This window comes from Anarrhichthys ocellatus, unplaced genomic scaffold, assembly GCF_004355925.1.
Source record: "Anarrhichthys ocellatus isolate YVR2014 unplaced genomic scaffold, GSC_Weel_1.0 scaffold13, whole genome shotgun sequence".
Taxonomy (NCBI): Eukaryota; Metazoa; Chordata; class Actinopteri; order Perciformes; family Anarhichadidae; genus Anarrhichthys; species Anarrhichthys ocellatus.
The window spans coordinates 9199190-9222611 of record NW_022280043.1 but is presented as its reverse complement, the minus strand read 5'-3'; the positions used below and the strand labels follow the sequence as shown (position 1 = coordinate 9222611).

At 40.9% G+C, this 23422-nt stretch overlaps 1 protein-coding gene across 1 annotated transcript; it reads right to left on the bottom strand.

The window, feature by feature from the left end:
• Positions 1-1925: 1925 nt before the first annotated feature.
• drd2l (dopamine receptor D2 like) lies at positions 1926-21390 on the bottom strand. Its single transcript, XM_031853453.1, has 8 exons — positions 21059-21390; positions 10353-10739; positions 8663-8772; positions 6791-6927; positions 5220-5437; positions 4158-4241; positions 3627-3981; positions 1926-2871 (listed from the first exon to the last, which is right to left on the bottom strand). The coding sequence occupies exons 1-8, from the start codon at positions 21152-21154 to the stop codon at positions 2675-2677; spliced, it is 1584 nt and encodes a 527-aa protein (XP_031709313.1). The 5' UTR covers positions 21155-21390; the 3' UTR covers positions 1926-2674.
• Positions 21391-23422: the final 2032 nt, after the last annotated feature.

The window sequence follows — 23422 nt, the reverse complement described above, 5'->3', positions numbered from 1 at the left end:
TTCCTCCCTCTCCAACGTAATCTTTCTCCTGTGGTCAGAGCAGGAGAGGCTGTAGCAGTCAGGTCAGTAACGGATACGTGCACTCTTGTCATCGGGCTTCTATGAAATATGCATGGGGATAATTGTGAGCTTGGGTCAGACTTTAACGACAGAGGGTAATGTACACCAAACCAATGAGTTGCTCCCACTCACAAGTACGGAGGAACACAATGGCAGCACGGACAGACACACATTCACAGAGTCCAAGAGTTGAGTTTCTCAAAGCTGAAAGAAATGTATCCAATAATCATACCCGAATGTGAAGAGGCGTAATTGTTGTTTATGTGTGTGTTGTGTGCGTGTGTGTGTGTGTCCAGCCCTCTCAAGGGTATTTTGTTCGTCCTATCACATTACCGTCTCAGACAGTGGGGCGTGCTGGCCGCAACAAGGAACCCCAGCCATGGTGTTACTCAGCATGTTCTAGGTTACGCTGCTGAATTCACTTCAAATAGACATGACTACATCCCCTGTGGCCTGGTATTCCGCTGCGTCTGCAACACTGTAAACATGGCGTAACAAAACAACATTTTCCCAAAAAACTGAAAGTTGCATTTCACAGAGCAAAAGACAGAATGTCTAACAAGTGCTATCGCTATCTGTGAGGCTTTTAGCTAAATGCCAAAAGATGAGGATCGCCAAAGTCAGTAGGATTCATCCTCTGGGGAACATGAATGTCTGTAAAAACCCATCCAATATTTGTTTGAGATATTTCAGCCTGGAACAGAGTGACCAATGGACCGACAGTGCCATCCATGGAGCCATGCAGTAAGTGTAAAAAATAAAACAATAACAGCAAACAAAGTATGTAGCCTACAAACTACTCTCCTCTGGTGTGATGTCATCGCTTTCTGTTTTGTAAATGTGTTTTGTGAAATGTTCTGTTTTTACTTTGCTGTGTTCAATTTCACTAGTCTTCTATTGTCTTGCAGTCACCATTGCTAAAACGTTTCCGGAGCTGCTGCTGTTATTATTTAGTCAAATGTTTTTGTGCACTGGGCTGCCTCACACAAATGGTCTATAATACACAAACATTCCAACGCTTACATTTTGAAAATGACTGAGTATTGCTTGCTTGTTGTTTATAACATGAGTGTAGAGTCGCACATGACACTGACTGACTGACTGAATGAATAAATAAAGTATGCAGGCTTCATTTGCTCCCATATTGGTGTCAGAGTTCTTGTTTACGCCACTCAGGCTGACTGGTGGCAATTCGCATCAATCTGAACTCCTCGGATACATACAGCTCTCAAGCAACCAGCAGCCCTTGAGGTAAAACAGCATTTGCAACTTACCAGCATTTGTTTTATCCTGTGCAGACAGGCACATCAGTGGGGCTTACTGACAGGACGAGCAGAGTTATACTGTCAGGAAGTTGTCATTGACAGACAGTAAACTGAACTTTTATATCCTTTCCTGTGACGGCTAATCTTTCTGGCAAATGAGTGCTTGAATCTTTCATGACGTATGGCTCGTGATGATAATCCATTGTTGAATTGTTGATTAGTAATTGTAGGTTTGCCTCGAAACCTTTCACATGTGGTACCTTCAGAAAGAACCAGGTGTGTGGTTTCCCTTGTTTCAAGTCTTTATGCTAAGCATTCCAACGCTTAAGTTTTGAAAATGAGTTAGCTGGTTGCACTTCCATACATGCATTGCACTTGTACTTTGTAGATATGTTTATTTATTATATTCTACTTATTTTATTTCATTAGAAATACAATGTACACTGAGCATCTGTAGAAAAACAAATCCTTTGGGACGAATAACGATTGAAAATTTAACAAATTAAGCAATGACAGAACGTATTTATTATTATGGTTTGTACAAGGCTTGCAATCTCTCTTCTAAACCAGTAAAATGATTATTTACAACACTACATTTTACATTTATTTAAAGCAAAAAATGTACAAATTTACTAGGTGAAAGCTTTTTTCACTGTCTGCTGATTTCGAACGTGCGCTCAATCACCAAATGAATAATTCTGCCTTGATGCAACTTCAGTGTGTTTTCAAAAAAGTGTATATAATGATCGAGCCTTGGGCATGAGAGTTAAACAAACAAAGAAACGTTTGTACTGGACTCCTGGGTTTTTTCTCTTTGCCTCGACTTGTTCCAGTCCTCTGAGAAAGACGAGCACATGCGCACAAATAACGACATGCTGATTGTTCAGGATTACAAGAAAGTACAACAGCTGAAGTCTGACACAAATCATGTATTAGAAAAGCAGTCACGTCTAAGGGAGTCTTTCAGTCTGGATGCTGTGGAGACATCAGTCCTCACATATTCCCCTTAGAGTCTGTATGTACACAACACAGTGCATGTCTTCTCCATAAATATTTCCAGCCTTGTGTGTTTTCTTGTAGCTGTCTTTTACTTGTCACACTCTCTTTTTATCATCGTCTAGTAGCGTCTTTTCCTGTCTTCATTCTCACTGAATGACATGTTTTCTGTTTTTCTTCAGTCTTCTCTGAGAAGCTTGAACTACCTAACGCATCAGTTGCCAATCTGTTGCCCCCCCCCTTCCTGCGTATCAAAACTGCAGACTACTTGTTTTTCTCTCACCTCTGATGTCAAACCAACGTCAGGCTTTTTTAAAAACCCTGACAGTTGACACTTCTCATCTCCCCAGCTCTCAGCAGTGCAGGATCTTGATGAAGGCTTTGCGAAATTCGATGTTGAAAGTGGTGTAGATGACAGGGTTGACGGCACTGTTGAGGTATCCCAGCCAGGTGACAGCGCTGTACAGTGAGGGCGAGATACAGCAGCTCCTGCAGTGGGCTTTCAGCACGTGGGTCAGGAAGAAAGGCAACCAGCAGATGATGAACACACCTTGGAAACAGAGACAGGAAGTGGTTTAGAGAGGACCAGTGAATGAATGTTTTTAGCGCTACATGTATGTGGCACACATTCTGCAGGGATATAATTAATGAAATAACCCGCCTACTGTTGCATTTGTATTTCACACGGAACCATGAAATTGCTGAAACAGTACAGAAATAGATAAGTAGTGAGCTTCATCAATCACGGTAGCGGTGTCACGTTAATCAAAAAACAGATGAGGTCGGCGAGAAACAAAGTACAATTTGAGTGAAAAGCCAGAAATAATGGAGGCCACAAAAATTGGCGCCATGGATGATTTGTTAGATTTGACGTGTGTCTCACTATATATATATAGTAAATACAACTTTTTCCAAATATGCATTCAAAACCCATTTTTTTCAGTTTTTACCAATGTTTACAGAAACAAGATAGAAGACACAGATGAAAACGAGATGCTCTTGTAATGAGCCCAGCTTACATGATGCCTCTGGAAACAGAAAGTGAGTTAGAATTGATTTTCTCATATGCAATTTACATTTTTTTTAAGTTTAAAAAATGAACTCTAGATGAAGACATAAAAGGAATCACACGTCATACGGAAGGTAATGTGAGGTGAGATATTTAAGAAATTACAGTTATGTCATTGTATTTGCATATGCAACATCGCCAGATATTATTAGACTGAACACATTATATGGTATCGTATGTGTACATGGTCTAAAGATGGAGACCTCATCAGTTAGTCTGTAACCCCCTCCACTCACCGAGCACGATAGCGAGCATCTGTGTCGCCTTCCGCTCCTTCTGCTGCGACAGCCTCCCTCTCACCCTCTCCTTGGTGATCCCCCATTTATCTCTCCCTCCATTGCGCTCCCTCCATCCCTCGCGCCCCCTCATGCCGTCCTCGAGGGTGGGGGGGCGGGGCATCAGGGCCGATCGTGTCACGGTGGATGGATGAACCGGGGCAGGTCCAACTGAGATGGCCAGGGAGATCCTGGCCCGTCCCGAGTGGGAGGCGGTCTGGGGAGCAGGAGGAGGAGCCAGGCTCTGCTCGGTCTGCGGCAGGAACCGACCCGCCTCCACTTCGAGGGGGTGAACCACCGCCTCCTTCACCAGGGTCTGACACGCAGAGAGGGAGGAAGGAGGGTGGTGAGGGAAGTAAGTGTTGGGGGACAGACAAAGGTGTGGATGCTGGATTGCAAACATGAAACAAAGGCATTTATTGATGTAAGATCAGACAGACAGAAAAGAGACAGCGAAGACAGAGAGGCCATTTATGATGCTGAGAAACTCACCACTTTCTTGCGCTGTGGGCCAGCGGTGGCGGGCCTCAAAATCAGGGTGCACAGCTTCACATCCTCTGGTTGTGTACACTTGCTCTGGAAGGGAAGGAAGTAGCATATAAAATGTATTCTTGGGAAAAACCCAACCGGTACTGGATTTTTGAAGTTCATACTGATATCGATATTTGAACAGCAAAAATAATGAAAAAAGCGATTAAAATATATTTGTGAGTAAGAATAAACAAATAAAGAAACATTTTTGATAAGGGTCTCATACATTTGTTTAGGTTATTTGTTACAAGCCAAATTCACACCAAAATGCATATTTTACTACTGTACAAAATAACTTAATTAATTGAATACTTACCTACTTAATTTAAACAAGTAATAAGTAATAAGTAAAAAGCTAATATAGTGAACATGCCGTTGTATTGATCAGGGTCTATTCTAGACAACATGTAGCACATTCACTTTAGTTTGCTAGTAACTAAAAAAAAAAAGCTTTTGTCCTTTTGATGCAACTATTTGAAATATCGAGTTGCTTACTGGCCCAGTTATTACAAACTCATTTTGCACATTGTTGTCAAAATCACAGAACTTTATTTTAAATTCTAGTGGAGGTGCCACAGTTTCCAAAAACACCAAATATGTCAAACTGGATTTTGGAGAAAGGTAGATACAATTACACACAAGACGTCAAGATTACTGCTACTTGATAGAACGGTGCAGAGTCTTGAGGTTGAATATTTCAGTCAGTGTACACACCCTAGAGCTGCAACGAAGAGCTGGAACAAGCTGATACAGAATATGTAATGTGTCAGAGGTTTTAAAATATGGATGATGGATAAAGCAAACACTCAATGAAAAGCAGATTTGAAAACCTAAGTGATATTTTTGCACATGGAATTCATGGACTTTATCTAAACTTCTTTGGTGGTATAATCAATGTTGGTGCAGGCCAGGGGGTCAATATCTATCAATGGTCAAATTTGCTGGAAGAGAAAATAAAATCAACGGTATAAGAAGCATCACAACACTGGTTTTCAGTCAACGACCAAATCCGTGACTCTCTACCTTCCTGTGTCGGTGACCTTCTCCCGCCTCAGCCGTGCCTTGTGTGTGCAGGCCGTGTCTGTGCGGCGGGGCGGTGCGTCTGCCTCGCTTGCGCAGCACCACGCAGATCTGCGCATACACCAGCAACGTGACAATGAAGGGGACGTAGAAGGAGGCCACAGATGAGTACACCACGAAGGCCGGATCGGCAAAGCTGCATGTGGTGCCATCCCGGCTGGCTAATGCACAGACGGAAAAAAAAGAGGAAAATGTAAAGAATTAACATTGTTCAGAAACTTTTTTTTGCCAATGTATGCATATATTTTATCGTCTAATCCAAAACATGTTGAAGGAATAGTTTCTGGGGAATACACATATTCTCTCTCGGGCCAAGAGTTAGATGAGGACATCAATACTCATGTCTGTCTGTTAAATATTGAGCCAGAAGATGGTTAGCTGAGTTTGGCATTAAGACTGGAAGCAGTCTGGCCTGACCCTGTCCAAAGGTTAAAGATAAATCAGTGCCCAGCCAAGAAATATTCCAGCTCTTAAGCGCTAGTTTTTACACTTTGGTTTTTGTACAGATTTGAGATACATCATGTAATCAGTGAGCCTAAAGGTGCTTGAAGTTGTTTTTACCTCTTAACAGAGCCAGTCCAGCTGTTTCCCCCTTGTTACCTTTCGAACAGCATGGTGTAATCTATGCGCACCCTGTTACTGAGGAGAGTGAAATATTTGTTCGCAGTTTAAATCATTCAGTATCTTGCTGTGTTTGGACCCACAACTGAAGCTCACATAACTACTTGTTTTCCATGTATTCTCAAGTGGCCTTTCAGTTCAAGGCGAGCAGATTCACAGTCCCTCCTCGTAGCTGCCGACATTAGGCAGAGGTCAGCAGCCGAGCATCTTCCCTCCCTGCTCCTTTTGTGAGCCAACAAACAAATCGAGGATTATGTGTTCTCGCTTGTTCGCGGGGCAGATGTCACCTGTCATCCACTGGATGAGAACAACATATGAGAATATCCCTGGATGGTGTGTTTATCTGTGCTAATGGGTATTTAAGTATAACGTCTGCCGACTCAGTGCATGTTAAGGCCTGTTGACTGAGCAGACGTATGGAATTTGTTCAAGGATTGATAAGCAAATCCAGGGACAGATGGATCAGGATATTGCAGAGGCATTGTGCGCATAAGAAAGTGTGAACGCTGTTCTATTAGTGAGTTAAATTACACCTCAGAGAACGATGGCACCCAGCTGAATTAAGAAAACATCCCTTAACAGCTGTGGATTAAACTACCCATGAACGACCCAATCTTCCAAACTAGCCTAAATCAAAAAGAAGAAACTTTAACCTCAACCTGCATTGGTGTGAAACAGACCAAAGGCCCCATTCAAGCAACAACCATAATAAATACATCCTGACGCCAAAGACGCTTCCCTTCCAGTGGCTTCGACAGTCGATGCTGGCCCTGCAACAAGGCTCTTTAATGGAAGTGAAATGGAAGATCCCCAAATTCTCTCACGAAATACGAAAAAAAGTTTTGTAATGTGTGGCTGGGTGGCAACTATTGAGGGGAAGGGTGTCAGATTACCGGTGTTGTTGAGTCCAAACAGTAAAGGGCAGGAGATTGCAAAAGAGAGAAACCACACCACAGCAATCATCACCGTCACCCTCCTCCTGGAGCTGTATCTGGTGTTGTAGAGCATCGGCATGGCCACCGCTGTGTATCTGCAATAGTACACACACAAATGTATACATAAAGCACACAGAAAACACTTTAGCATGCCTCTCACACACCGACTCGTGGTGCCTGCATTAGAACACAGTAGTCAATACAGAGTAAACACATACACTATTAATGCAGCTTCAGACTTCATTATCTCATCCACATGTTCACACATATTTTAAAGTAAACACTCAGGCACTTGATACAGAACAAAGACAAACAATCTCCCAGTTTCCCCCTCTAACAGAGTAAAGCTGTCGCTGCCTGTTTCAAACACACACACACGCACACACACACACACACACACACACCTGTCAGCATGTCAAAACCAGTTAGAGTTGTCGTCTTCTTCAGCACACTGCTGTAATGCCGACTGAAAGCAGAGGGTCATGGACCCAAACACAGAGTCACAGACTCTACAGGAGTCCAAATCTCCAACATGCCGTCTTAGGATATTGGAGGTGAAGCATTCTAGTGTTTATAGCTCAGGAATATATCAGCTGCGAAGGAGTCCTTTAGCAGTTATGCAGGTATTGTGCAGGACAATGGCAGTGATAAAGGACGTTTTAAAGGTATACAATTATATTTTGTAGCTGTGTACAGCTACAGGACAAGAGGGCAATATTACATTTTAACATATTTTAGTCACAGTATTACATCATGCTAGCGGCTCTGTGTGGCTGTACTATACAGCGGTGCTTTGGGCTAAATATACCCAACTTCAACACACTAACATGGTCACAATGGCACCGCTGGAAAGACTGCTACTGCTACACAAGATCCCAAAACATTAAAGTTAAAAAAACACATGATCAAGCTTAACTGACTCCAACCAGCTTCATCATATCATGTGGAATTCATGTGTCATGAATAGAGACACTGGAATAAACTCACTCCAGTGTATTTTGATAATAAATAACACTTAAATAGTCAAGTTCAATCATTTATATCAAAAACAAAGGAACACGAGTTACCCAGACAAACATTGGGCATAGCCATATGACAGCACATTGTATACAGTAAGAAACACTTAATATGATGACCCTATTTAGGGCTCCGACTCTTACACTATTCATCTGAGCACCCTCACATTAAAGTCGTCAGCACTTTAACCTTATAATCACCGTTTCATTTTAAATTGCCAGGGCATGAAGCCAGGACAACTTTCTAACTGCAGTGTGTATTTTATGGTCTACGGCTCTGACAAAGCAATTAAACTCTATCCTTAGTTACTGGTTCAGCCTCAATGTGCCAGAGTAATTAGGGTGCAGCTGCTGAACGGCCTGCCAGCTGGGCGTCTGGTCACCTTCCTCGAGACCCATGAAGAGGGCATCAGGTGGAACATCAAATCACCAAACGCAGTCTATTTGATCCACAAAGAATAAACTCTATAATGACAGCAGAGGACATTGTAAAAGACCCAGTAGAAGCCTGTCGTTTCCCGCTGAAAGACAGACGACTACAGAACGTGGGGCTCCTGTCCTGCTGCTCTGTGACAGTTGGATGATGGATGCATCTTACAAGTTTTGATGTGCATTTGTTACATGTGTTGCTTTTTGTCTCCCCCCAACCTGCACCAATCCCGGCCAAGGTTAGGGGAGGATACAAAATAATGAAATTACACTGTCATCTTTGATATTTCGGTCTTCGTTTTGGATAAAAGTCACAGTGAAAGGAAAGAGAAACACGCCCAGTGAAGAAAGTAAAGTAGAGGGCAAAGTTAAAGGGAGAATCCACCTGTCAATGCTGATGGCGCAGAGGTTGAGGATGCTGGCGGTGCACATCAAGACGTCCAGGGTGAGCAGGATGTCACAGTGGATGAGACTGAAGCGCCACTCCCCCACCACCTTCAACAAAACACACTCACATTAATGCAATGCAATACCGGGGAGCAGCGTTAATATTTACCAGGCTGAGGCACTTAATATTTCATTCAGTTTTCTTTACTGTCAACCACGATGATTTGTTTCTGAACTCACCCAATTCAACCCTCAAATATTTAGTTTCATTTAAACTCTAAATATAATATAATATATATAATATAATGAGTACCTTAAATATGCATAGCCTGTGAGACATTGTTTGTAATCATCTGAAAGTAAATTTATTAACTAAGTAAACTGAAACTGCTTCAGTGATTATTGGCATCAACAGCCTGGAACTGAAACAATTAGTAGTTGTAATTAATAACAAAAATACCAAATATTTGCTGATTCCATCTTCTAAAAGATGATTTGCTTTTAAACTATTATTCTTTGGTTTTTGGTCTGTTTTTCGGAAAAAAATGAGCAATCTGAACATGTTCCCCTCAGGCTCTGGGAAGCTGCAGCAGTGTTTGAGATTATGATGTAGAAATTGCAACCGGCTGGGAAGAATGAAGGACGTGACATAAATGTTGCAGGCACAGGGAAGATTCATTACAATGCTGGCAGAAAGCTGGCAGTTAGCGTATGCTAATGTGACAGGCGGTTTGTTATTGAGTTCAACCTTGCATGTAAGTGCATTGTCGTCCTGTAACCATATGTCTTAAAACATAGTGTCAAACGTCAGTACATTGTCAGGTTCACTCGTCGTTCTCACACCTCAAAGTGACGCCTTCCTCCTGCTCTCTGTATTCAGGCGTTTGTTACAGAGCAGAAAATGAATCTGCAGCTATTATTACTTTTTCATTTGCTGCATTTCTTTGTCTAATGTGATAAACTGAACATCTTTTGGTTTTTGACTCTTGGCTGGACAAAACAAACAAGTTTAATGACATCGCCTTCAATGTGATATAAAAGGCATTTTCCAGTATTATCGAACATTTTATAGATTCATTGAACTAGGCCTACAACGAACAAATATGTCTCACTATTAATTAATCTGCCGAATATTTTCTTAATTATTGATTAATAAGTTTGTGTATTAGATGTCAGGAAGAAAAGCTGAACATGTCACTTGTTTTAGTGAACAGTCTAATCCTTAAATATTCAGTTTACTATCATATATGACAAAGAAAATAAGCAAATCTTCACATTTGAAAAGCTGGAACCAGAAAGTGTTGACAGATTTTCTCTAAAATGGTGAATCAATTATCAAAAAAGAGGCCAATTATTTTTATTTCTATAATGATTTACCAACTAACCGAGAAAATAATCATAAAATGAAAATAATGACATGCTGCAGCCCTGGTCGGTTACATAAATATTGTTAACATATCAAATTACATTAAATTGCCATCTGCTATTAATATCTGTTCTGTAACTGCTGCACAGAAATCCGCTGCGCAGATGTTTTGCATGTGTTGCAATGGAAAATAAACTTTTAGAGAAACAAGCACACAATCCACAGCATTTTTTTTTCCATATTTAGATCCCACTGCAGCAAGCTGAGGGTGTTTTCAAAATAATACACACACGCACACGCACACACACACACACACACACACCTCCAGGTAGACGCCCCAGGGCATGACCAGCGTGGCCAGCAGCAGGTCGGACACAGCCAGCGAGACGATGAGGTAGTTGGTGGTGGTCTGCAGAGCGCGCTCCCGCGACACGGCCACACACACCAGCACGTTACCGAACACCACGCAGAAGATCAGGAGCACCAGCAGCACCGCGTAGAAGTTGTACAGAGGAGAGGGGGCTGACGGGGAGCTGGTGCAGTTAGAGGACGTCAGCGAGGAGGAGGAGGAGGTGGGGAAGGAGGAGGGGTCGTGGGTGATAAAGTGGGAGAAATTGTGCTCAACGGAGGAGAGAGGGAAGAAGGGAGGGGAGGTCTCGTCTGACTCGTTGAGCGAAGTCATGATCTTGCTCCAGTGGACATAGTCAGGCTGGAAATTGATGACACAAACAGAGGAGGAGAGAAATAATGACCATGGGAGCCTTCATGGGCCGCTGTGTGCTCGATTCAGCATTTCACAGTAGATCCAACAGTTTGGCTTCTGAGTCTGACAACAGAGGAATAGAAAAGAAAAGGTTATTGTTGCACCGGGCTGAAAACGGGGTCTTTGGTCTCAGCTCAGAGATACAACTTAGCAGGACACCACACACAGGTAATGCATGCAATCACCACACCTTGCCTATACATACACAGTCATGGTCACTGACTGAGACAGAGATGAAAGAGCTCTCAGATCTCTACGTGCTCTAAAACGGTTGATTGAGAGGAAGTGACTCATATTCATGGACGGGAAACTACAGTCACTGCTTTTGTACAAATAAAATCATTTTGACTCGTCAAACTTAACTTCATGATAAGTTCTGAAGTACAAACAGTCAACAGACAGAACAGGTTGATTTAAAAAATAAAGTTATTCTTCGAGCAAGACTTTCCACCCGTTGTCTGAGTCGCTTTGTGATGCAGCATTTATCTGATATCAAAGATTTTCACAGTAAAGTAAGACACAGGATAAACACAGAGAAACAGCTTAAACCCAGAACCATAAATTATAATAGATTATCTGCAGAAAACTGCAAACTCCTGCTTACCATTCGTAACCCGCTACTGAAGGTTTATGTGCTTCTGCAGAGAGGAGGCATGATGAGGATGTATGAGAACTGTTCTTCCATTCTCTTATCTCTCTCTATCCCACTTCTCTGACACACTCCAACAACCAGGCGGTATAATAGCATGCAAAAAAAAAAAGCTGCATCCAATATTTATCAGCGACAAGGAAGTTGAAACGGACTACTGGCTTGCAATATCTCTCCTGTCTAAACATTCCGGCCGGTCCCAATTTTAAACCCACTGGCCACAGCACCTGACATTATCCCTTGTGGCACATGTATTGATTTCACAGGGTTATAGATATTGATTTGATTCAGTGGAAGAGGATACAAACATTATTATTGTGGTAGAGGTCAGCCCAATTCTACAGGAGGCAGCAGCGTGCGGGAGCGAATAGGAGGGCCGGCCTTCAGCTGGAGGAGCTTGTTTCTGTGAAGGCGAGTGCGTGCCCGCGGAAGTGTCCTTCAGTAACTTGTTGGGCGGCTAATGGCCAATTTATCTGCTTAAAAACTCAAATAAAAACAAAAACAACAAGAAAGCATATGTGGCTCCGCCCAAGGCTGCATAATCTTGTGAATGCATTATTTTTGGTGATAGAAATTGATGAGAGAACTTGAATCTGGATCTGCATAGATCTACAGACAATCACAAGATACATAGTTTGCACTGTTAGCGTTGTTAACACTGTTAGCTAAGAGCTGGCGACTCGCCGTCAACATGTTGAGAGCCGTCGAGAGGCAATTTAATTGCTCCCTATCGCGTATCTTGCACCTACTAGATGGTCATTCATGAGTAAATAGCTAAATGGTTGCAATGTCAAAAAATTAGTTGCAAAAATTCTGAATTAGAGCTGAAATTATTAGTCAATTAATCAATTAGTTGATTGACAGAAATCAGCAAACATTCCATAATGGATTAGATGTTTCAGTCAGCCTTTGTTCGGCATACGATAGGACATATATCTTTGGGTTTTGTACTGTTGGTCAGACAAAATAAGTCATTTGGGATGAGCATTTTTGGGGTATTTTATAGGCAAAATAAAAATGATTTAAAAAAAGTTAACAGATGAAACTATTCTAGAGACTTCATTGCAGTCCTAAACTGAATCACTTGTTTTTTTAGCTGAACTTTCAACCAAAAGTTAATTGAACGAGGCAAACAAATACATACAGTGTAATCTTCCAGCACTGTTCATGGAGTTGAGCTAAACTCAGCTGATTTCACCTCAGTTTCCTTCATAAATGTGTTAAAAAGATGTCAGAGAGCGATGCCTCAAAGGCAGAGTACCACACCAGGAAAAAGCTGTTCGCCAATAACAGACTGCAGTGTTGTGCTTCAATAAAGCTTAGGGTCAAAGTAATCAGCAGAGTAGAAGATGAAGGCAAGCTTTGCCCAGAGCATTAATGTTCTTCCTCATTAAAAAGAAGTTGACTTTAAAATAAAACTTTTAGAAAAAAAAAAGAAAAAAAAGTGAAGTTAATAATTTTCAATGCTCTTCAAAAGTTTGGAGACGCCTGCCACAAACGCTTGATTGGTTACAGTGATGGCTGAGAGACTCTTTAATGCTGTCAGGTTGTAGAAAGTCCTCTCTACAAACAGATGTTACTTTGTATGAAGGGTTTGTTTTGTACATGGAGTACACAACGCTGTACAAGGGTTCAACAATATTGTGAGAAGACAAAGACAGTTCACTAAGAATAGAATCAATTATTGGTAAAAGGAAATGGAGGCGTAGCATTAAAATGTGAGCAGAATGAAATAGGAACAGGTTCCTGTTTTAGTGTCAATAGCGCCGATAACAAGATGGAATGAACAGCTGGGTGCTGCTTTAGCAGAGCTATGAATCAAACTTTAAAATAAAAATAGAAAGTTAGTCTCAGGTTACCACTATTGGAATTTGATCAGGGAAGCTGAGAATACTATGGACTGACAAATTACAATTTAACGTGTCCAATCTAACCACTAGACTGCAGAGGGGACAAAAAAAAAAACCCGGCTTCCCAAAATATTTAGAGCCCAGCTGCACCGTTGCGGTTCAATAATTATCGAGTGTATCAGACGCTCTTCTGGGAAGGAAAACAAATTGGAAATCAAAGTGTATTTGGTGGTGAAGAAATGGTTCTACAGGAGTCTGACCTGTCATGCATCACTGTGGCGACTTTGACTAAGTGGAAGTTTTGATTAGTTTATTCAACTTTTGGGACAAAAACTATTTTAAATGTAAATGACACATTTGGTTTCTGAATTATAAACATCTGTTTATAGCTGTTGAAATATCAATTCAACAGCTGATTGTAAACTTTTGAACGGTTGCGTATAGTTTTGCTAACAAAGTCATGTCTTCCTTGCATTACGACAGGAACCTAACGCAGTAAGCAAAAACAGCTGTCTGCATCTGTGCTTGTGATCACCAGCGAACATCTAGGATCACACCTTGAGATGCTGCAGACGGAAACTGTCTCATTGCAACAATAATGACCAACAAAACATACGGTAGAAGTGGTGGTGAAAATGATAAAAACATCCTTCAAGTTTGTCTCACGTCTGAACACAACAGCTGTTACATCATTGAACAGTCTTACAATGAGTCCTCCCTATGAACTCCACCAAAACGTCCTTTGTCGTGCTCACACACTTTTTCCTCTTTCATCATGAAAAAGCAGCTATTGTTTGTCGAATCTGTTCAAATGTCGGTAGCAAGTCTTCTGAAATGTATTACGTCTGCTGAAGGACAAACTAACTACATATTTAAGGGTATAGGCCAAGGCTCAAATTCAGGGATATTGTCCTATAGAATGGATTTACTTAATATCACATCACTGAATACGCAACATTTGTAAACTGTAAGGCAGTTTTCATTTTGTCTCCTACGGTATTTTTTTAAGTGCTTTTTTTATTTTTCATTAGCTTCAATAATCAAAGTTCCCCTCCATTCATAAATGTGTTTAGCTTATTGTTGCTTCACTTGGATGTTTGGGATTCACTGTGCAGAATGTTTGTGCAGAGTCTGACACCACATTCATCTGCTAAATCTTTCCACATGTTTTAAAACACGGCTGGAGGAGATCTTTAGTTTCCTAAACGCTATCAGACCTTTGCCATAGAGGTGGCGGATCAGAAAATGCACACATGAACCGTTTCTGCTGTCAGTTATAAGACCCCTTTTTTTTTTAGATAGAACTATCAAACGACCTATGTTGTTGTAACCTTCCTCCTGTGTTAGCTTTCTGTTACCATCTCTTATGTTAACGGGTCGGTTTTGACCCATGTCTTAAATCAGCTGTAAAATACACTAAAGACAATTATCTAGCATTCAATTTGTTTCTCATCTCTTGGTTACCTTGTTAGGCTTCCTTATCCATGAAAATATTGGTTTTAATATTTTTGGTGTGGGCCTCTGGGCCTTTTCTTTATCAGTATACTCCTCGATTTCAATTAAAAAATGGTAAAATGAACCTCAAGAGAATCATATAAATAAATAAAAGGTTGTTGTGTTACCTGACTATTACTGAGGGGTATTAGAACACATCTCTTAAATAAATTTGTTTTATTTATTTTTTTATTTTAATATTATTAACTGTAGTAACATCTATGGTGTTACGGGTCAATTTCGACCCATATATATTTACTTCAAGAAAAAGGTTAAAAAGTATTTTTTTCAGCAATAGAACTTTAATACATCCACTGTCACCTCTGGCCCTGGGTTGAACATCAGTGGAAGGAGCTGCACCCATCTGTCCCAGACATCCCTGATGGGGGCAAGCTTGTCAGATCTTGCTCTGGTATCTCTGTTGTCAAATCTGAGGACTCTTGATATCATTTGAAAGGTCTGAAGTGACATTGTTGCCCGGAAAATATTTCTGCCTGTCAATGCGTCCCAGAGACTATCAGTGGCCTCATTGCAGGATCTGTACACTCCAGCAATAAGAAGAACACCAATATAAGCATCCAGGTATTCCTCATCAATGTCTTTCCACATGTCGCCATGGACTTTTTTTCCTTCAAGGTTTGTCATAGCAATGATGACTCTTTTTAGTGACAATGGCATAAATAGCTCAAAACACGTCCTGATGTCACTGACTCTCGTCACAGCAAACCTTGTGATTCCAGGGGTCATGATGCCCTGCCATGTACATCATGAGGTACTGAGCTCCAACAGATCTTACCATTTTTTGGACTTGAATCTTTCAGCGGGAGCAGCTTCACCACCGGTGACCACCTCATCAGACGTGTCTGTCTTCTGGATGATACTCCACATTGTCTTCCTCCTCAGAAACCTGCTCATCCCTATCGCTGTGCTGCTCTATGTCCTCTCCCTCATTTTCACCAAAAATATGATCCAGAACTTGTCTCACTGAAAATCTTCTTTTCATTTTTGCATGCTGGAAATTGGAGATGTGCACTCTGCGAGTCACCAACTCTATACTGAATTGACCTCACATGTCTTTGTTTGTTTTGTTTTTGTGCAGGTATACTGGATAACAAGGCAAAATGAGAATCCCCTAAAGCTCACATGATTGGGAGAGGAGCTGGCTGTCAGTGTGTTGGCTGACGGTGCACTTATGATTTCAGTTTTGGCTCTAATTATTGCTTTATAACCTTATTTTTATAACTGGGTCGAAACCTACCCTAACAACACAAAGGTCATAATTTCAACCAGAGCATTTTATAATTTAGTGAAAAAAAATGTTTTTGTTTTATTTTGTTGAAATGGAGGTTCCTGACAAAGTCAAAAAGCCTTGATGCAATAAACACATTTTTTGTGGTTCTTTTATGCATTTAAAACCTAAAACGGGTCGGTGCCGACCCTAACACAAGAGGAAGGTTTTAAGACTAAGGACTTGCTGGTCCGTTCCACAGCATCTTAATTCCATAAAAGAGATTAGACTCAATAAAAGCATTCTTCATCGGAGCAGCAAAACTGCTTTCTACACTTCTTAAAAGATCATTTTGATCACTGAAGCTTTACTTCACCTTCAAAATATCCCAACGGCTTTAATGTGAAATATGATTCGCATTTTTTTACACCGCAGAATTCACGGCTCATGGATGAATGCAACCGAAACATCATTTCCACTGGAAGCAATATGCAAGCAGAATGGAAAGTACACAACTACAGTGACATCATGGGCATTGTCATAGAAGGCCGTGATTAACATTAATTTATTGGTTTCCTTTCAACAACAGGGTGCCATGATCCCTGCTCCGAGATGTCAATTTAATTTCACGCATGGCCACCAAAGTATACACACGTCTTAAACTGTCCCTGAGGTTAGGGCTTCAGATCAATTCATTCTCTAAGATGTGATTCTTAAGGTCATATTTTAGGAGATCACGTCCCTGTGCGGACACGCTTGGCCTGAGAATGGTACTTATGGAGTCGCTCGGCTGTGTTTGCATTACTGACTCACTGCAAGCTTGACTTCTATTAATTACTAGAAATGTTTCCAGCATCCGATGAGTAACGTGTATAGTTTTATTTGATATATCGACATAAGTGTAACTTGCTAGTATTTTCCTCCCTGTGCTGTATGGTTGTTTTTATTCCCATGAATATCACTTATGCCCATACATGCATGATTAAGCAAAATGACATTTTAGAGAAATGTGATGCTCCCAAGCAGAGCAAAGTTTTGTGGAATGAGCCAAAAGTAAAAAGTACAAAAAAGGCAAAACTTTCTCAGTGAGGTCATGCGGTGAGCTGGAAACTTGTCTAATTACTTTTTCGTTACCAACAAAGCGTAATGAAAGATTTTTTTCTTAACTAACCGTAATTGAAATAAAAGTTTCCCACCCATTACCAAACTTGTGAAATCATTTTTTTTTACATAGCAGTTTAAGAAACAGCTAAAAAACGAATATCAAATGTGTGCTACAGGAGTGTGTCCGCAACAATCCATCTTCATTTCAGAGCTCATTTACCAACGTATCGTGGGACTGTTTCGTCCGAGCAACAGGCAGCAAAATGAGACGCAGCCCAGATGGTTTGCGTGCGACTAAATGTTACAAAGAGGTTGCCTGCAAAAGCGTGTTTGCATTTTGTATTTTTTCAGAATGAACCGGAGGAGATGCCGCGCTTGGAAATAAAGGATACAAACATGCAAAACAGCTGTTATACAAATACTCTTCAGGTGATGAATCTCTCTGTCTATATTGTTACTTTTAATGTTGTGTGGGGAACATAATTCAACTACTTGTTTATTAATACGTCACACAGCTCATTACTTTGTGACCTTTGACTTCAGACAAAGAGCCAATTCAATGGTCGATTTAGCATCTTCACTTCATCTGCTCCCACCACTGCCTCACGCTGTGCCTCTGGGCCATCATTTTTTATTCTGGCCCACAACTTTAAAAATGCATGGGATGAAATGCATAATGGAACAAGGACGGTCTGTGTTGGGAAAAACGTTTATAACCATATTGTCACCCCCCCCCCCCCGGACAAAACACATAAGAATAAGTCTGTAAATTGAAAGTGTTGTGCACACTGGCCCTAATTGAACAGAAAACACCGAAACTATTCTGTTAAATTTGATTGATATGTGTGGATTTCTGTTATATTAAAAACCTAATAATGTCTTATTTTCTCCTGTAAGAGACAAACTTGTAATCTCGTTTTGTGTAGCAACATTACAGTTTCCTGACCTCACATTCCTTTCATTCTGTGTTGTCTGATGCCCTTTCTGTCCTAAATCTCCCCTCAATAACATCCAGCGGCCTTCGTCTCCACAGCTTTTCCTCTCATCTCCTTCTCCTTCTATCTCCTCCTCTGTAGATCCTCCCTGGAGACATTTGACAGGTCTATTACATCCTTGGCCTGGCCTGCCCCCAACACCACTGGAAAGAAAAAAAGAAAAAAGAACACCACAAGACTCCTTCAAATTTCGGACTAAGGCAACGAGCTGTCCTGAGATAAATCTTTCATCTCTTTCACTCAGGAGGCAGGAAAGAGTCACGGCCACTGCGAGTGATGTGGATGTTCAGCTGCAGTATAATCAGCTCTCCGCTGAATTTGGAGCAGAAATGATTCACTCTTGTTCACTCCCATGTTCCCCCTCCCCCCCCCCCCGATTTTTAACAAGCAGCCAGTGACAGGACAGGAAATTACATTCTTCAAAGGAGGAGAATTCACAAGTTGTTTTTTTCACCCCAAAAAATATGCCAATGCACCTGTTTTGTAATCAATCAATCAAGCAATGAAAGACAGTGATCTCTCCTCATGGATCAATTCTTATCTCAAGACAGATTTAGATCACGAGCAGAAGCACAGCTGCTTAAATAGGTGGTTTTTTCTCCCCCGTGCTCCTAAAACTGGAGCATACATATAGTAATATACAGTCAATCAGCAGCCTGCGCAGAGACATGGCACCATTTAGGATATAACGACTTGTGCTGTGGTTTGTGACACCTCATACTTCTCGACTTCTCGTGTTAGCGCGTGAGAAGGGGAAACGGAGAGAAAGGCTCGCCTTCACATCATTAAACACAAAGCATGTGTACGTCGAGTACAGTTTAAATGAGTGAAGGGGAGGTGGATCTTTTGTGCTTCACGTGTTAATGTTAAGTGCCGGCAAGATATCGAAACCGACAACAATCAATAATACATTATCTCCATCTGAACCGCTCCTGCAAAAAGTAATCTGCCAGAGAAATGATGAAAGAGATGAGATTGGACACAGAGGAACGCAGAGGACGCACTCTCTGACATGATAAATGTTTTCTCTTTTGTATGTGTGGAAAAAAAAAAAAAAAAAAAAAAAAAAAAAAAAAAGGCTGATCGGAATCCTTTCAATACCGGGTCACACGAGGAGATCTCCACCCGGAGGCGACGCTCCGAAACCAACCACAAGCAGCTTTCATCCAATTTTTTGCATCGTCTCCATCTTTTATTTATCACGAGAGACCGCAGCGTTTGGAAGTCAATTCCAAGTGATGTGTGCCTGATGTGCACATACTTGAAATTAAACCACAAGGCAAAGTAAACACGATCAAACACACACACCGACTGTTATGGAAAAAGTGCTTCAGTGTAAAGCCATGTGCAACTCTCGCTAGTTGCTGTCGGAGATGCTTGAGGCAAGGATTTGTCACACAGACACAGACGGAGGAGAAGATGTGGGTAGAATTAGGTTTTCCATTTACACACTTAGACACATGTCTCACTGCCAAATGACTTCATTCTGCCCTTTTAAATCTCATTTCAGTCTAGACAGGGGATTTCACATTAGGTTTCATTATCTCGAGAGAATGCCTCTAAACCCAACACACTGACACTGTGCAGCCTTTTGACCACCAGAGGGTATCACAAATGAGAGTTTCATGAAAAAGGTGCATTTTATTATTGATTTCTGCGATTTAATTGGAGAATAGATGATTTTATTTCATCAGGCTATACACGTCAGGGCCTCAGGTAGGGCTGGGCCATGTGGAGAAAGTCAAATATCAAAATATTTTTCACCGGACACCTCATGATTGATATTGCAAATTTAAGACAATATTGTAGGGCTGGCTATTGGTGCCTTCACACAATATTTACATATTGATATTTCTGATAAATAATTATCAGAAATGTGGATGGGATGACGAAGTGGTTAAATGCAAATAATAGAACAGCAGAGTTTGGTAAGTTAAGGAAAGTGCATCGCTTTACTTTTAACCAGGAAAAACACTTGTGAAATATTACGATATCCAAAATCTCAGACTATATCTAGTCTCATATCACCGTATCGATACTATATTGACCAGCCTTAGCCTCAGTGGATCACTAGTACACTATCCTCAAAATAAAAATATAATATGGAAAATGTGTTTGTGCAAAAGGCAGCAGTACTACAAACATGTGCAGCATCATAGAGGAACATAATCAGATGAAAGTGAGTGATGAAATTCAAACATTCAAGGAATTTAAAAGGAGATGAAATAAATGATCCAGGAGTTTAGTTTCATGGGTCTAATGTGACCAATTGCAGTCACCTGTACACACCATCTGCACTGATTTTAGCTGAAAAATAAGGTGCACTACTCGTATTCACCTCAGTCTGTATCACGTCAAAGACACAATTTAAAATGTCTGATGTCCAAACTACTGGTTTAACAGTTTTATTGTGGAATAGGTTTATCTATGATTTGATAGGTATTTATTTACTACGTTTTGGTAATCAGCTGTTTTGAGCCTTGAATCTACACGTCAGTGACATCTGTACAGTCCTGTATATTTTTCATGGTCTTTACAATTTCTCAGTGACAACAACTGTAACATTGTAAATGTTCCTTTTTTTGATTTGTGCCATCTCTGATGTTCCTATACCTGTTCTTTCGTGCTCAGTATTAAAAAGGAAGATACACGATTGTTGTCGTAGTCAAATGAGTCGATATCAAAATAACTTTTTTTTTTTTATACACAGAATCGGTATCGCTCCCATTTCTTGTTTTCGCTCCTGCACAAACTTGTCAATCCTTCCACAAAACCACGAGGAAGAAAAGGCAGAACAAATATCCCCTCATCGAAACGTTTAAAAGTCACAGCGACACTTTCTCCGAATAAATGAGCTCTGACTTTAACCTTAATAGACTCAGGTCTCACATCGCAATGCAACTCGGCTTTTTTTCGACCTGGTTTAAAGCGTCTGGATCACTTACCCTCTCCCCGGCAGAACCGCGCACATCCAGGTCCTCTGTCCTGAACAACACCGGGCGACAAATTGGCTGTCGGGCTGCAGCATCCCGTCCAACCATTTACGACCGAACCTCCCACCTTGACCTCAGTCAGTCAGTCAGTGCACGGTCCGCACACACACACACACACACACACACACACACACACACACACACACACACACACACACACGCGCGCGCCCGTGAAGTCCCCGCTCTTCAGTCATGTAGTTCCCCTCCTCTCTGCTGTCGGTGGCCGGTCAGCGCAGCGGGAGTCTATAGAGCCGCGGAGGAATGAGGAGGATGGATGGATGGATGTAAATAGTTGGAGGAGAGAAGGCTGAGGGAGGTTTCACGCAGAGTTTGGGTTGTTTATCACCCTCTTGGAAGAAGAAAAAAACATCATCATCAGTGCACAGCTGCTCTCGCGGTAGAAATACTGTTTTGCTATTGGCTGAGATGGAGCCCAAAACACACACGTTATTTCACATTCGCGCATTTAATAAGATGAGGTTCATTTATTTATTTTAATTTCAAACGGGGACATTTCATCTAAAAAGAGGGTAGAATGTAAAAATGATAGTTTATTCAAGTGAAGATTTATTTTGTAAATCTCAGGATTATTGAAATAATTTACTTAATTTAAAGGAGCTGTGTTTAACATGATGACCAAGAACAGCAGCAAACAAATGTAAATATATAGAGGAGTAATGTCTACCTGAGCATGCTGGTGTGCCCATGATTGCTTCACCCATATGTCACAATAGAAGTTTTAATTCAGTAACCAGCTTTAGTTCAGCATTTTTAAGAAACACACTGTTTTGCTGTCTGGTGGACGGATGGAATAGATGATCAATCATATTATCATATTTTTAGCACAATGACTGGAAACATTCTACATCAATGGCGCTGAGGTGGCGCAAGTGAACAGTTTGAAGTTCCTGGTAATCAGCATCACAAACAAACTGACAAAGTTATCACACGTCTCCATCCAGGTGAAAAAAGGCTCATAAACAGCTGTAATTCTATAAAGGAAACTTAAGAGAGGAAAAATCCTGTGCCGGCTCGGTGTTGTTCCAATGAAAGCAACGAGCAACACAAGCTCCAAAAGTTGCTAAATCTAGCGAGGAAGTTGCAAAGTCTGCAACACTGACAGCATGTCCCTTCATTTTGTTTTTGTCAGAGCATTTGATTTATTGATTTCTGTCAGGATCTAATGAGAATTAAAGAAGCTTTAATGACCTTTGATAGCGGGTGGGCGGATTACATTTGCACAGAGCCACGTTAGCCGTTTCTCCCATTTTCTTTGCACTGAGCTATGCTAGCCAGTTGCTAGCTGTAGCCTTGTCATTTTAAGAGGTGACAATGGTAACATCATCTAACTAGTTAATTCTCTGCCAGAATAAGCGTACTTGGTAAAATGTCAAGATATCCCTTTAGGAATAGTCTAAATCACCATTGTTACCCTTCGGTGATGGTGACTTTACAGATTTTCATTGAAATGAAAATCTTTGACAATTTAACTTTAATATGAAGCAATAAGCCGAACATCTTCAGAATGAAAAACTCCAGACTGATATCAATGCTCTGATGCAATTTTGTGACATGTACTCTGATGGATTACCTTTGATAACAAAATGTAAAAAAGAGATGTTATGCCATTTGGAGTTGAACATGAGTAAATGAGTCCTTATGGTAAAACTGACAAGACATCTCAAAGGGAAACCGTCACAGCTGTTATAATAAACAATACATCATGAAAAGAAATCTCAGACAGTGGCACCGCACCGTCCTTCAAGCTGGCGATGCTTTCTATCAGATAACTGGAGCCAAAGGGAAAATCTGAATAAATAAGAAGAAACTCGAGATGAAAATGTAAATGATCTTCAACAGGAGAGCACGGCAGTGGCTTAGAAAGCTATTAGCGAGGATGAACAGGGAATGTCAGCCGGACTATATTTCAATACACTCATGAATGTCGCTTTGACTGACGTGTCCTGATAAAACTAATTAGGACAAAACAGATGCGAATAATAACAGTTCTGGAAAATAACCAAGTACTGAAGTGCTCCACATAAGCACAATGCTGAGGTACTTCAACTTAACTTGAGTAATTACATTGTATGCTATACTTGCATTTCAGATGCTTGTACTTTTTACTCCACTACACTCATTTTAAAGCCTGAGGTACGACACAGATTCATATTAATACAAAATAGTGAGTCAAATACCCGTGTTATTATAGATAAAACTACCCAGCAGTACTATATAAAGTAGTAGTAGTATTAAAATGAGCGCCACCTTTACCTGCTGATTGCACGTTTTTGTGTAAAGCTTGTTTCATTTTCA

Excerpts from the sequence above, each read along its gene's own strand:
- drd2l (XM_031853453.1), bottom strand. The coding sequence starts at position 21,154 with ATGGTTGGACGGGATGCTGCAGCCCGACAGCCAATTTGTCGCCCGGTG. Across the intron at positions 4,242-5,219 it reads AAGGTCACCGACACAGGAAG|AGCAAGTGTACACAACCAGA; the intron begins GTAGAGAGTCAC and ends CTTCCCTTCCAG. Across the intron at positions 2,872-3,626 it reads GATGCTCGCTATCGTGCTCG|GTGTGTTCATCATCTGCTGG; the intron begins GTGAGTGGAGGG and ends TCTGTTTCCAAG.